Source organism: Phyllobates terribilis, unplaced genomic scaffold (genome assembly GCF_046119375.1).
Source record: "Phyllobates terribilis strain yellow unplaced genomic scaffold, ASM4611937v1 Scaffold_5__5_contigs__length_657084704, whole genome shotgun sequence".
Taxonomy (NCBI): Eukaryota; Metazoa; Chordata; class Amphibia; order Anura; family Dendrobatidae; genus Phyllobates; species Phyllobates terribilis.
Window position 1 is genome coordinate 261,102,007 of NW_027362765.1, and position 13,725 is coordinate 261,115,731.

At 40.0% G+C, this 13,725-nt stretch overlaps 1 protein-coding gene across 1 annotated transcript; it reads right to left on the minus strand.

The window, feature by feature from the left end:
• Window positions 1-680: 680 nt before the first annotated feature.
• CBX4 (chromobox 4) lies at window positions 681-8,085 on the minus strand. The gene is made up of 5 exons (XM_073684102.1): window positions 7,751-8,085; window positions 7,626-7,669; window positions 5,404-5,469; window positions 3,592-3,658; window positions 681-2,451 (listed from the first exon to the last, which is right to left on the minus strand). Exons 1-5 carry the CDS (start codon window positions 7,817-7,819, stop codon window positions 1,189-1,191), a joined length of 1,509 nt encoding a protein of 502 aa, XP_073540203.1. The 5' UTR covers window positions 7,820-8,085; the 3' UTR covers window positions 681-1,188.
• Between the last annotated feature and the right edge of the window lie 5,640 nt (window positions 8,086-13,725).

The following is a 13,725-nucleotide window of genomic DNA, read 5'->3' on the forward strand; positions in this document are numbered from 1 at the left end:
AGTAATGAGTGGGGATTTCATATTTGGGATCTAAAAAAAAAAAACAAAAAAAAAAAAGCACCATGGCACGCTGTTCCTGATTCATTAAGGAAGCACACATCTCTTAAGTCAACTGAGTCTGAAGAGTGGCCTGCACCTTGCCACAAATCGTAAGATTTCTGGCTTAATGTGTTCCAGAGCGTGTCTGTCATGAATTACACGAATTGTGGAGTCGTTTCGCCCATTTTGGCGGAGCTTGGCGAAACCGGGCTGAACATGGCAAAAGTCACAACATTTTTGCAACTTATCAAATGTTATATGCCAGAAATATGGCCAAGACACTATGATAAACCATTTTTCAAGAAATTGGTTGCCTCTTGAAAAAAGGAGCAACAAATGCACTAAAATAACAAAGCACTAACTCTTCTATCCCCATCACCCAGTGCAGATGCCCCAGCAGTCCTTACCTTTATTTACCAGCATGCGACTGCTGCAGCCAATCTAATCATGTGCCAGATTACTGGCATGCCCATGAGGTGTACAGAAGAGATGTCTTTTTTTATTTTTTGGAGCATTCTCAGCACATCTTTTTTGGGAAGAGATGCACAAAACATGTTTTACATAAATCAGTCACACATTAGAGACATTTGTAATTCTTATATCAATTTAATTTTTCATTATTACACAGCATTAGATAGTACTTAACCGTGGCAGAAGGCTAGATAAGCCTATGGCTTTACCACTTACATAACATTTCTCCACTGTACATTTACATCCATTCATTAGCTGGAAGCACTAGGCCTAGTCTAATAGCAGCATTTTCCTATCAAACACTCTGGATTTAAATTGTTCCTGTATCCCATGAGTACCCCAAATACTATACACATTGTACATAAGTGTAAATGCTTACAGTCCTGACAAAAAAAAGTACAGAAAAATGCATTTCCCACAGAAAATAGGTAAACAATAAAAAGCCAAGTTACCTCTACAAATATAAGTATGCACCAATAAATATAGAAATTTCAGAGTAACTATTAAAGGATATTGAGCTTCTGCCTCTAAGTGCTTTAAGAGATCAATTCTCACAGCTGTCAAGTATGGAAACAAGATATAAGGTCCAGTATGATGTACCCCCCTGCTACGATTTTCCCTGATCGAAAAGTATGGCGACTGTGGGCTGCCTGAAAAATAAAAATGTGGCTTGTGAGGTCATGTTGTTATATACTCCTTGAAAGTCACAGTAAGACAGTTGGCCGTTACATCTGTAATAACAATATTTCCAAAAAATGGTCTAAACACAGTTTGTGGTTCCTCCTTTGCACAGTGTGATTCAGTGGGTTGTAACTCCTGGGGTGTCACTTGCACCCCATTTTTGCCTGAGCCCTGGTCAGTGTCACACCTGGACTTGACACAGCGGAGGTCTATGGGTTCATCCAAGTCTGAGTCAAGGAGAATGGTGTCTGGCTCTTGTGGACATAAAGGAAAGTTCTGCAAGGTCTGGTTCTCCAGTCTATCAGAAGCACTCACACTTCGAGAGGCGAGGAGATTTTTGCAAGGTTGGGTTGGCTCAGATATTTCGGATAAGCAGCGCTTTCTAGGATTTGTGTACACTTTATCTTTTGAAAAATCCTTAACAGCACTGAAACCGGTGTTGATCTCTTTTTTCGTGGTGAGCTGCAATGGCTTGTCACTGACAGTTTCAACACTTGAATAGGTTCTCTGGAGACCTCCAAGAGGAACGGTGCCTCTATTCCCATTTTCTGCATTAATCTGGATTTTAGACTCCACTCTCTTCTTCCAGTGTTCCTGTTTCTCCTCTAAGACTTTACAAGTCCTTTCTCCATTACAAGATTCAAGGGTTTCCACTTTGTTTCCAGAAGTAACAGCACCACAATCTTCCTCCGAAGATTTAATTTTGACTGACTGCAATCCATTATCCATGTATTTACTCATAACTATGACAATCCTTCCATTTTTATTTTTATTCTTCACAATCTTCATTTTACCCCCAATGCCATTTACGGCCACCTCCGGTGGACTGGTGGAGGTGCCAACAGATGAACTGTTCTTATCTACTCCATTTAAGGCGGTACCGGAACCATTCTTTACATGAACGCCAAAATCCACATACTGGCTATTATGCCATGACGATTCCTTGTTTCTATTGTTTTGATCAGCACAATGCTGGAAATCTTTCCCAGTGGGTTGTTGATCATACATTTTCGGATCTGGCTGATAATGGTGGTGTCTCTTACTGTTCAGCTGGTAATAATATTTCTTTTGGCTGCTGGGGTGATGCTTTTCAGTATGATCGTGATCATTGGGCTGATACTGGTGATGCTTTTTACTGTTTAGCTGATATTGATGAGGCTGACTCTTCTTAACGGATGTTATCTCCAGTTTAGAGCGGTGGTCCACAGAGGAGTCCTGAAGGCCACTTAAAATATTAGACCGACGAGCAAAAGAGGGTATCTGCAATGTAAAAGAAAAACTTACTAGTAGCTATTCAATCTAGATTAGGTACTACAAGAGCCGAAAGCAAACAATCAGAATTAGGGCTTGTGCAGACAAACGTATACATCGGACAAGTTCTAGCCGATGTTTTATCACGTAGCACTCAAAACAACGTTGTTCTATGGGGCAGTGCTGATCAGCTTTTTTTTATTCCTATACCGATTCAGCGAGAGGAAGAAAAAAAAAATGCAGAATGCAAATTGGATCGCACTCGGCCATTGAAGTCTATGGGTGTGCAGAAAACATCAACTGCACTTTGATGACATCTGAGTGCAGTCAGATTTCCGTAGACTCGTAGAACAAAATTTCACCATTCACCAATGTTGTTACATTGGCTTACTGGGTTAATGCGCCTGTCTTGTTAACAGGCTTTCATGAGTTCAAATCCATGGAGAGCTTTTTTTTTTTTCGGCCTTATAAACTATGTAACTATTCTTGAGAACAATAAAATTACATCTTATGCTTAGTTAATTAATCCAGGGATTTAATCTGACTGCCAGATTGGTGTCAGGAAATGAATTTTTCCTCAATGATGTAAATTGGCCTATACCGCATGTATTTTTTTTTTTTTTTTGCCTTCCCCTGGATCAACGCTGCGGAATAGCTGCAGTGCACAAGAAATAGGCTGAACTGGATGGACGCTTGTCTTTTTTTGGCCTTATAAACTATGTAACTAAACTATGTAACTATATCTTCTTCACATCTGATACAATTCGCTCATCTGAGCGAATCGGATCACACTAAGCTGACACTTTGATCAAAGTTTGAATCAATCATATTCTCAAGCATGACAGAATCAACGCTCATGTGACCCCAGCCTAAGGGTGCTTTCACACTGCATTCAGGCACCCCGTTCGATGGCCCTATAGGGTCTTGCGCCCGAACTACCCGAAAAACAGGAGTCTGGCGTATGCGCCAATAGGGCCATAGACTATAAAAGATGCAGACAGAGTGAAATGTGCGCTATGACGTGTATAATTTTTGGGCATATACGCCTACTGGAGCCGGGCACCCAGACGTAGTAGACTCCATATAGAACAGTAAGGCTTTCTGACGTTAACAGAAAGTATGGATTTTTTAACAAATATATTAACTTACTGATAAAATGTGGTGCTTTGGTTTGGGGCCACGTTTTCTGTATCCCAAAATTTGCTCCTGCCTTTCCCTATAGGTAACAGAAAACACAGACATTATTATAAGTTACACTGTATTCTTAATAAAGAAACCCAGAACTGGATACAAAGCCTGATGTAACATCTTATGAGAGATGATGCAATAACACATAAAAGCCTGACACAACCAGGTGGATAAATACATATACATTTAACTTTATAATATACAAATGTAAATGGCTTACATTTAGAAGGTAGGAAAAAATGTTAAATGGCGTTCAGATGCTAATGATCAGGACAAAGTACAATTCACGTCTTGGTAGACTGTTTGTACTGTATAATCTTAGCCTAAGGGATGTTTTTCAAAATGAGCCGAGAAACTTTGCAGCAAAGACTTGCACCATTGTAAGAACAGAACCTAAGGATGGCTCAATGACAACGGCCTTTTTTATGGCATAGAAAAGTAAGAATGGGTTCACAAACTGACTAGCATTTATTTTCCTAGACTTTGATACTGAAGGCCTATTACTAGTATATCAGTATCCATATATAATATAAGGATACTAGGTCAGTGGGGGTCTGACTCCTGGCACTCAACTACTGACTCAAGGGGTAGAACAGGACTGAGCTGCAATACCACGCACAGCCACTATAAAATATAAGGCATCGTATCTGGTGAACAATGAACAGGATGCGGTGTAGGCCATCAATATTAAAGAAGTCGTCTACTGCTGGACAACCCGTCTTTAACTGCTTAAAGGGATATTCAAGTTTCAAAAGTTATCCCCAATCCACAGACTAGGTACAGGCGCTATGGCCTAGAGCGCACCTGAGAACAGGAGCCCTGAAGAGCCCAGGCTGAATTGAGCAGAGCTTGATCATGTACACTAACACTCCGTTCACACTTAATGAGAGCGCCAGAGATATCTGAGTGCTGCTGCGCTCGGGTGATTGGCCCTGCCTTTAGAAAGAATGGAGCAGCAGTGTGCATGATCAATCTCTGCCCCATTCAGCTGGGCCTGGTTCTCTGGATCACTGGGGACCGTGGAAGTCAGACCCCCCCAGGTACTGGAAAGTTATATCCTATACTGTAAATAGAGAACAACTTTCAACATAAGAATACCCCTTTAAGTGTCCCATAGAACAAAAAATAAAACACCAACCTCCAAGACCAGCAATATCAGCGCTGTGATTTCCGGTGATCACGTGGCATTTTTTTTTTTATCTCACGTGATCGCTGCCGCCAATCGGGGGGCAGCATAGCCGGAAAAGTTCTGTCTGACAAAACTGAGCGCTGCAGTTGACGGCTGCAGCCACTGAAGTGACAAACTGTCATGTGACTGCCAGGAATCTCAACACAGACATCGAAGGAGCAGTACTAGTCAGGGAGGCAAGTATATGTTTTTTTTTTTTAAAGTTTTGTGGAACACTTAGGCACTAGTGGACAATCCTGTTAAAAATCCAGGGAAACTATGAACAGCACTGGGAGCACCATAGAATGTATATCCAAGCCATGAAGAATTTTTTAAATGGATTACAACTGAAAATTATGTTTTGCTTTAAATAAAGTAAACTAATATTTAATCATTGGACAACCCCACTAAAGTGTCATGTGCGTGCCACAAATTAAATATGCAACTTGCCTCTTCAGAGAGGAAGAGGACTTGAATGGTAGCGCCACCTATTGGCAGTAGCAATCCTAAAAGTCACCATCGACCCTTTAACAAGCCTTGGCATATGCTACAAATTAATAATAATAAAAAAATATATATATTTGTACTTATTTTTAATGTCCCACCTGTTCTGAAAAGCAACCAAAAGCCGGGGGTCCAAAATATTTTCCTCTGGTTCCCATGTGTTATACCTGGAAAGCAAAATATACCAGATTATCGAAGGAGTCATTTTTTTAATTGTTGTCTACAGTTCTAGAAATAAAGTCTAATACAACATTATGCAGCTTCCTTTGCAGATCCTAGCCATTTTCAAGACACCTGTCTGCTGTAACTAAACAGGAAAATTCTTCGTTCCATCCACAAGCTGGAAAGCTTTACAGACCCAAGAAAGGCATCCAGTCAAGGCACATTATGGACCTAAGAATTGCCCAGACGGAATAAAACAACGTGCAACTGTACTAGGTCTGTACAGCTGTATGGCTTCATCCACTGACAGCAAGGAGGGATCTTGAAAATGACAACAATTTGAAATATTACGTGTACCAGAACTTTGCTACGGCGAAGATTTACTAAACTACTTTGCAAAAAAAAGTTGTTTTACTACGAGTCTGATTTGTTATGTTGTTTAGACACTTTGTGCCTTGCTCGACATGGGGTGTGGTTTATAATACACCAATGTGTACCAAAATTGCGACACAAAATATTGCCATCAAATAAGCCAAACGAGGTGGCACAACACGTCTAGCAAGAAGCACCACATTTATCACACGGTCTGAGCCATTGGGATATTGATTTGGTGCATTTTCTACCAGCCTGGTCTAGTTTTAGGCCATGTTCTCACATTGCATAAACACTGCATTTTTTCTGCTCAAGGAATGCGATTTCCTGGAAAATTATGTTCACTGTGTATTTACAGACAATTTTAAACTGTACATTTTTCCCCTATAGAATTTTAAGAAGACACAGGTGAAAATAATGCTTCAAATCTACACCAAATGGGATAATGCATAAAAAAGCAGCTAAAACGCAATAGCAGATTGCTAGTGTGTATTTTGTTGCAGACACCTGCAGAAAAAAAACCTGGATGGAAAATCCTCAACAGATTACAGCCCCAGTAAAATGGATGCAATATTAATAATCTCATCCAGACATTGCTTTTATTTTCAGGGCAGATATTGGTCCATTTTGTCAATTTTACCTGTGTGTATTTAGTGGCAGATCTTCTATTCTAGAGATAAGAATGGCTAATATACAATATATGCATTATACATTACGCTGCGGGTGTCACCTACAGTCGCTGCAGGGCTCCCATGTCAGTCTCTGCACATCCTGACCTGTAGAGGTTACAGGAGGCTGGGATGTGACAGACTGGAGAATCACCTGTACAGGTATCTTTAAAAATAAATTATATATATATATATATATATATATATATATATATATATATATATATATATATATAGTTAGTTAGTCTGCAGGAAAATCCACACGATTGTGTCAAGAACTGTCCCTGTAAATCTGCATTGTGTGAACTTAACCTTAAAACAGTTCATTTGAATCCATCCGATTTAATAGCACATGATCCAAGTTATAGGACCCCGACCAGGCAGAGTGCAGTACTAGAGTGGGAGGGAGAAGCAGGGGGCACAGAGGCTCCGATTACAATTATTGCCTTGGCAGAGGCAGGTGGAGGTGCAACATTGGGCAGAGAGGCTTAGCATGCAATTTTTAAACTTGGCCATGGCAGGTGAGGTGTAACCTGCTCCCCTAAAAAAAATATCAATATCCAGAAGTAAGCATTCATATACAGAATAGTTACTACATACAGCAGCTGAGATATATATATATATATATATATATATATATATATATATATATATATATATATATATATAGCTATATAGCAGCTGCTGTATGTAATCATGCCAATGTCAGAATCGTAGTTATGCCATTCTTTTGATTGTGTCCCCAAATATTAATAAATAAAGAAGGAGGACTCATTAAATCTACCATGGAAGAAGAAGCCAGAGTGACGTGGAGAGAGAAGAGAGGAAGGCAGGGAAAGAAATTCCATCCTTGGCAAAAAGCGCATTCCCCTCCCCCTCACCCGGGCCGGTAGTGCCAGTCTGCACTAACTCCTTCCTTGCCAGCTGCAGATTGTACCATTAGGCTGAGGCATTATTACACAGGTGGCACTGATGCCATGCACAGTGCTAGTGAGCACGATGCAGGATCCGGATAATATGATGCCAGGCCATTACTAACAGCTGCAATATGTGGTGGGGGATGGGGGGGGGGATTTCGCCATTGCAAACCGTGCAGTAGTTTTATATAGGGGAGCACTTACTTGGAAGACCACCCTCGCCATTTCACCAGATACTCCACTCGGCCCTGCAATGACAGAACATATGGGGTGACTGGCAGTCCTGGGTGGCACCGTGCCGCAGTAATGGAGGGGTGCCCGCCTCTTACCTTGCGGATTCGCCTCTTCTCGATGCTTTCCACCGCAAACACATGCTCGCCTGCAGCAGGCAGCTCCATGTCCGCCGTCTACAAGAGGCCGGAGCCTGGTGCCTGCCCTGTGTATAGATCGGCCGAGCTGTCTGTGTGCCACTTCTAAGCTGCCCTTTTCAGCAGTGCAGCCCAATCCTTCCCCCGGGTCTCATTATGTAGCAGGAGCTGTAATCAGTCCCCGGCTGCAGAATGACAGCGCAGCGCTCATCACCGCTGCTCCGTGTCACTGCGAGCGCAGACTGTCCGGAGCTGCTGGAGTCAGAGCTTCACTGACATCACGGGGCGGGGCCTCCAGCTGTCACCGAGCAATGACAACGAGTCGGGATTGGTCAGCACAGATGGCAGGCTCCGCCCATCTCAGCAAGCAGCGAGAAGATGGGGGAGGGGAGGAAGCGCACAGCTCTCCGCCATGCACAGCCAAAACTACAAGCGGTACACTGCACATCTGCGGGCAGGTGTGCTCCGGCCCCCGACTGCTCACACGATGTGTGGGGACTTGTGACAACTGCCCCTGCATTAGCTAGCCACGTGCATGATGGCTTATGTGCGGGTCTTAGTACAGTGATCAAATAAAATAGCAATTACCAGATCATAAGATCGGGAATAGACATCTCTAAATCCACGCATCGATCCTTCTAGATCCATAAATCTACAGACACACATAGAACGTCATACTATATATACCCCTCAGCTTAAGCGTTATATGTATCTATATACTCACAAAATCAGATCTATAGAGCCACTCACATATTTAAGTGTATGGATATATTTCTTTTTTTATAAGTATATATATATACACACATGTATACATGTGTGTAGATCTATGAATCAACTGATCTTAGTGTATATATATATATATATATATATATATATATAAACACATAGGCATTTGTGTAGATCTATAGAGCAACAGCTTTTAAGTGTATATATATATATGTATATATATACACACACACTAAGATCAGTTGATCTACACAGATGTATATATTTATATTTATAAACATATTTACATACACTTAAATACGTGAGTATATCTATAGCTCATCTGTTTTTAGTGTTTATATGTGTGATTATATATATACATATGTACACTTAAGATCAGTTGATATATATATATATACATACATATATATATATATATATACACATACTTTTATTCACACATGGACTGAGACCCCTCTTATACTAAAATCTAACCATCCTAATTAAAGGGCTTCCCTCTAAAAATTAAAGAACTGTCATAGAGATATCTCTTTCTCTAATATATTGTTCTGACAGCCGTGACAAATGATATTCCTATCAGTTTCCATAGGGGCTGTCAGCCACTTTTTCATATTCCCCTATATGTCATATTAAACCTGGTGGCTGTGAAATACAATGCTGTTCTGTTCTATGTCTGTGGAAAGCTGTGGAATAAACTAATTGGCATCAAAGGTTTCCACCCAGCTTCTGTAATAATGGAAATGACATGATTTTAGGTGGATCTGCTTTTCCTGCAGCTCAGCTAGGCGTGGAGGAGCACTGTGCTTCTAATTTCGTAGCTAATTTACTGGAAATTAATTAATAAACAATTAATGATGCAATTGATCCCTTATGAAATGAGGTGTCTGGGGATCAGTGGGTTAATATATATACGATGAGATCCACATTTATCTATCATTCTTCTATTTTGTGCCCAGTAGTATTGATATCAGAGAGGGGTGCAGTGTATTTTAGCATAATCCAGCAGATCTTCTGATCATAGAGCTATTAATAGTGCTCACTGCTAAATGTTACCATTTCGGATGGTTTTCTATTTCTGTAGAAGGTAGATATATACCCTCAGGATTGTAAAGTGTTAATCAGTCTTGTGGATCTGCAGTGATTGCAGATATGTATAACATAGATGTCACATTATAATTAGACATAGATAATGACGTGTTCCTAACTGCTCCACATGTAATGTGACACGTGGTGTAAATATGTATGTTCTATATGAAAGTCGTCCATCCGTTCGAGCCCAAGTCAATTGCACTTTTGCTGTAAAACTTTCAAAAAGGACTGCATGGGATTGAACGTGAAATGTCTTTTATTACGGTAGGTAAACCATTATAGTTCATTATCCCAGGATGTCATATATATTCATTATAACAGGCTGCATGTGAGATGCCATCTCCAATTCTTTCCATCAGCAATCTCCTCGTGTCATGTGCCCTCCAGACGTCTGGGGAGATCTAATCGCAGACATTTGTGCTTCTAGCCGGGTCCTTTCTATAAATATAGAAGTCGTCCGATGTGTTCTGTTGTCCAGACATCGGTGACTATGACGTTGCCTTCTTTCTATTTTTACATGCCCTGTGATCTATATCGCTGCTTTCTGGTGTAATCTGTATGCACTGAGCAGCTGTATGTAGACTGACGGAAATTACAACGCAAATTCATGTATTTAGTCAAGGATCTGAATTTATGCCGTCTCTTAGTAAATAAACGCCTTATGCCCCCATACACATTAGAGCTGAAAGAAAAGGATGATTGTGACCAAAATTATTGTCGTGTGTAATACTTCACCAACGACTGTGCTCTACGATCGATTCTAGACTGATGAACGTTCATAATTGTCAGAAATATTGATGGGAATGTTGGATATTTTCATCTATCGGCATTGGTGTAAAGTGTATGTGGTGATCATTCGAACCACCAAAGATTGTTTTCTAGCCACACTGTGTAAGGGCACAAACCACGAGTGCTCGTACTTACTAAGCCACATCCAGAAAGAGCAGACACTCCAGGGACGATCGCACATATTAGCCAGACTGCACGTAAAATTCACAGTATATGCATGGTGTTTCATAAGGAAATACATACATAAAGTTAAGTTCACACAATGAGATTTTGGTGGGTTTCCGACTGCTGTGTATTTTCACAGTGCAAAAAATGCAGCGTCTTACAGTTCCAGTAAAGAATTGTGAGGCAAAAAATAATTATAATAATATATTTTGCCGCGCAATTGTTTTAATGAGCCAGTCTGTCAGCTTCAGCAGATGAAGTCTATACGAGGAACACCACTTCACTACTACTCTCATCAGAGTTGACCTGCACAACTCCACCAGGTGAGCAGATCCCATCTACTCTTCCCTGTTTCTTATCACCAGGACTTCACTTCGCTCCTATTTTGTCTTCTAGTTCCAGCAAACAGGATGGGAATTATAGAGATCTCATGCCCGCTGTGCTTCTTTTTTACATGGTGTAAAGTGACCTGCGGTGCTTTTTTGAAATTCACAACATGTCAATTTCTCTTGCGGGTACGCTGAGTTTTCTGTGCAGATTTTCTCCATTGACTTGTGTTAGATGCAGAAAATCTGCCGGTGAAAACCATTCGTGGTTTTAGTGCATTTCCACTTAGGAAACGCACTAAAAACGCATGTAATCCGCACATGACTGTCAATAAATTTTTGTCAAATCCGAATGCAAGGAAGTTTTCAAAACAAAGCAGCTTTATTTCAAACATGACATAGCAACAAGAGACAAAAAACGGTGCGCCGAAAACGCGATAGAAACACACGTAAAAAAAATGCAATTAAAAAACACAGATAACATAATTTACACAATAGGTTCAGAAATGATGCAGAAAATATACATTGAAACCGCACCAAAAGCTCAAAGTCAGCCTACAGAAAAAAATGAACTGCGCACATGGGGTTTCATAAGGAAATACCCCATAGACAAAGCAATTACACAAGTACAATGTGATTGCAAATTTGTAAATTTACTTTAAGTTTATAGTTTTTGCTTTGATTTTAGTATGTTGTGTGCATATTATATATATATATATATATATATATATATATATATATATATATATAGCGCGCATAAGAAGAGGCAGCACTCCAAAAGCTGTGAAAAAGGGACTTTATTAGTCTATCAGATGTGGCAACGTTTCGGCTGAGCACAGCCTTTTTCAGGCTTGAAAAAGGCTGTGCTCAGCCGAAACGTTGCCACATCTGATGGACTAATAAAGACCCTTTTTTCACAATTTTTGGAGTGCTGCCTCTTCTTATGCGCTATACATATTGGACAACGGAATCATTGTCTGGCTTTGGACCCAATTTTTAAGTCTAGTGCTGTTCCGTTTTCTTATTTTATATATATATATATATATATCTTTATGTGCTCCAGACTAATAATTTATTTTGACCTTGGCTTCAAATGTTGGATAAGTAATGACTTAGGTTAATATTGTAGTATGCTATCATATTTTGTATATGATATATTTTTACCTACATTTTGAAAGATTAACTTATCCATATTTTTTTTTCATTAAAGCCTATGAAAAGTAATGTAAAAGTTTTTCCTTGTGTTTGCTTTGAATATCTTGTAAAAATAATGTCAAAAACTGACTTTGTTTATTAATAAAGACCATTAGATTTCTTCTAAGACGTATTTTAAACCTTTTAGCAAAATGATATGACCTGATGTACCTTGTGATCGTGGAATAAGTAATTCGGCAGCTGTCACGTATGTGAACCATAGGTAGGTATAACAATAACATTTACTGTAATTATTTCATTCGTACACGAACACTGGTGGCTTTTACCAATAGCGAGGGCTGTAGTCCGTAATATACACAAGGAGTTGTAGGAGGCAACCATCTTTGTGTTAATGTTCCACTGCAGTAGAGGTAGTGACAGAGGCAGAGGATAATATCTGCAACATAAGGGTATATGCACATGGCACCTGCTGGTTTACCAAAAACGCTTCAGGAAATGCCTGTAGTGCTTTCCTGAAGTGCCTTTTGAAGTGTTTTGCAGCTACTTTGCTGCTGGTGCTTTTTTTTGGTTAAATTTTATGTATCAATATTGAGCGGCTTCCAAGCAGAAGCCACCAGAAGTATAGTCAGGTCATTTCTTTTATCTGCTTTTCAGCCCTGAAAAGGTTAAAAGAAGTTCAAAAAGACTTAACATATGCTCAGTAAGTCATTTTTATATTGCATATGCTCATTTTATATTGCATAGGCTTATTCTTTATGCAATTTTTTTTACCGCTAATTCAGACAGGACCTGGACTAAATTTTCCTTCAGAAAGGCATAACCAAACTCCACGTTCACATGCTGAGTATTTGGTGAGTTTTTTACCTCAGTATTTGGAAGCCAAAACCAGGAGTAGATGATAAATACAGAAGTGGTGACGTGTTTCTATGAGACCACGTTCACATGTTCAGTATTTGGTCAGTATTTTACCTCAATATTTGTAAGCCAAAACCAGGAGTGGGTGATGAATACAGAAGTGGTGACGTGTTTCTATGAGACCACGTTCACATGGTCAGTATTTGGTCAGTATTTTACCTCAGTATTTGTAAGCCAAAACCAGGAGTGGGTGATGAATACAGAAGTGGTGACGTGTTTCTATGAGACCACGTTCACATGGTCAGTATTTGGCCAGTATTTTACATCAGTATTTGTAAGCCAAAACCAGGAGTGGGTGATGAATACAGAAGTGGTGACGTGTTTCTATGAGACCACGGTCACATGGTCAGTATTTGGTCAGTATTTTACCTCAGTATTTGTAAGCCACAACGAGGAGTGGGTGATGAATACAGAAGTGGTGACGTGTTTCTATGAGACCACGGTCACACGTTCAGTATTTGGTCAGTATTTTACCTCAGTATTTGGAAGCCAAAACCAGGAGTGGGTGATAAATACAGAAGTGGTGAAGTGTTTCTATGAGACCACGTTCACACGTTCAGTATTTGGTCAGTATTTTACCTCAGTATTTGGAAGCCAAAACCAGGAGTGGGTGATAAATACCGAAGTGGTGACGTGTTTCTATGAGACCACGGTCACACGTTCAGTATTTGGTCAGTATTTTACCTCAGTATTTGGAAGCCAAAACCAGGAGTGGGTGATGAATACAGAAGTGGTGACGTGTTTCTATGAGACCACGTTCACATGGTCAGT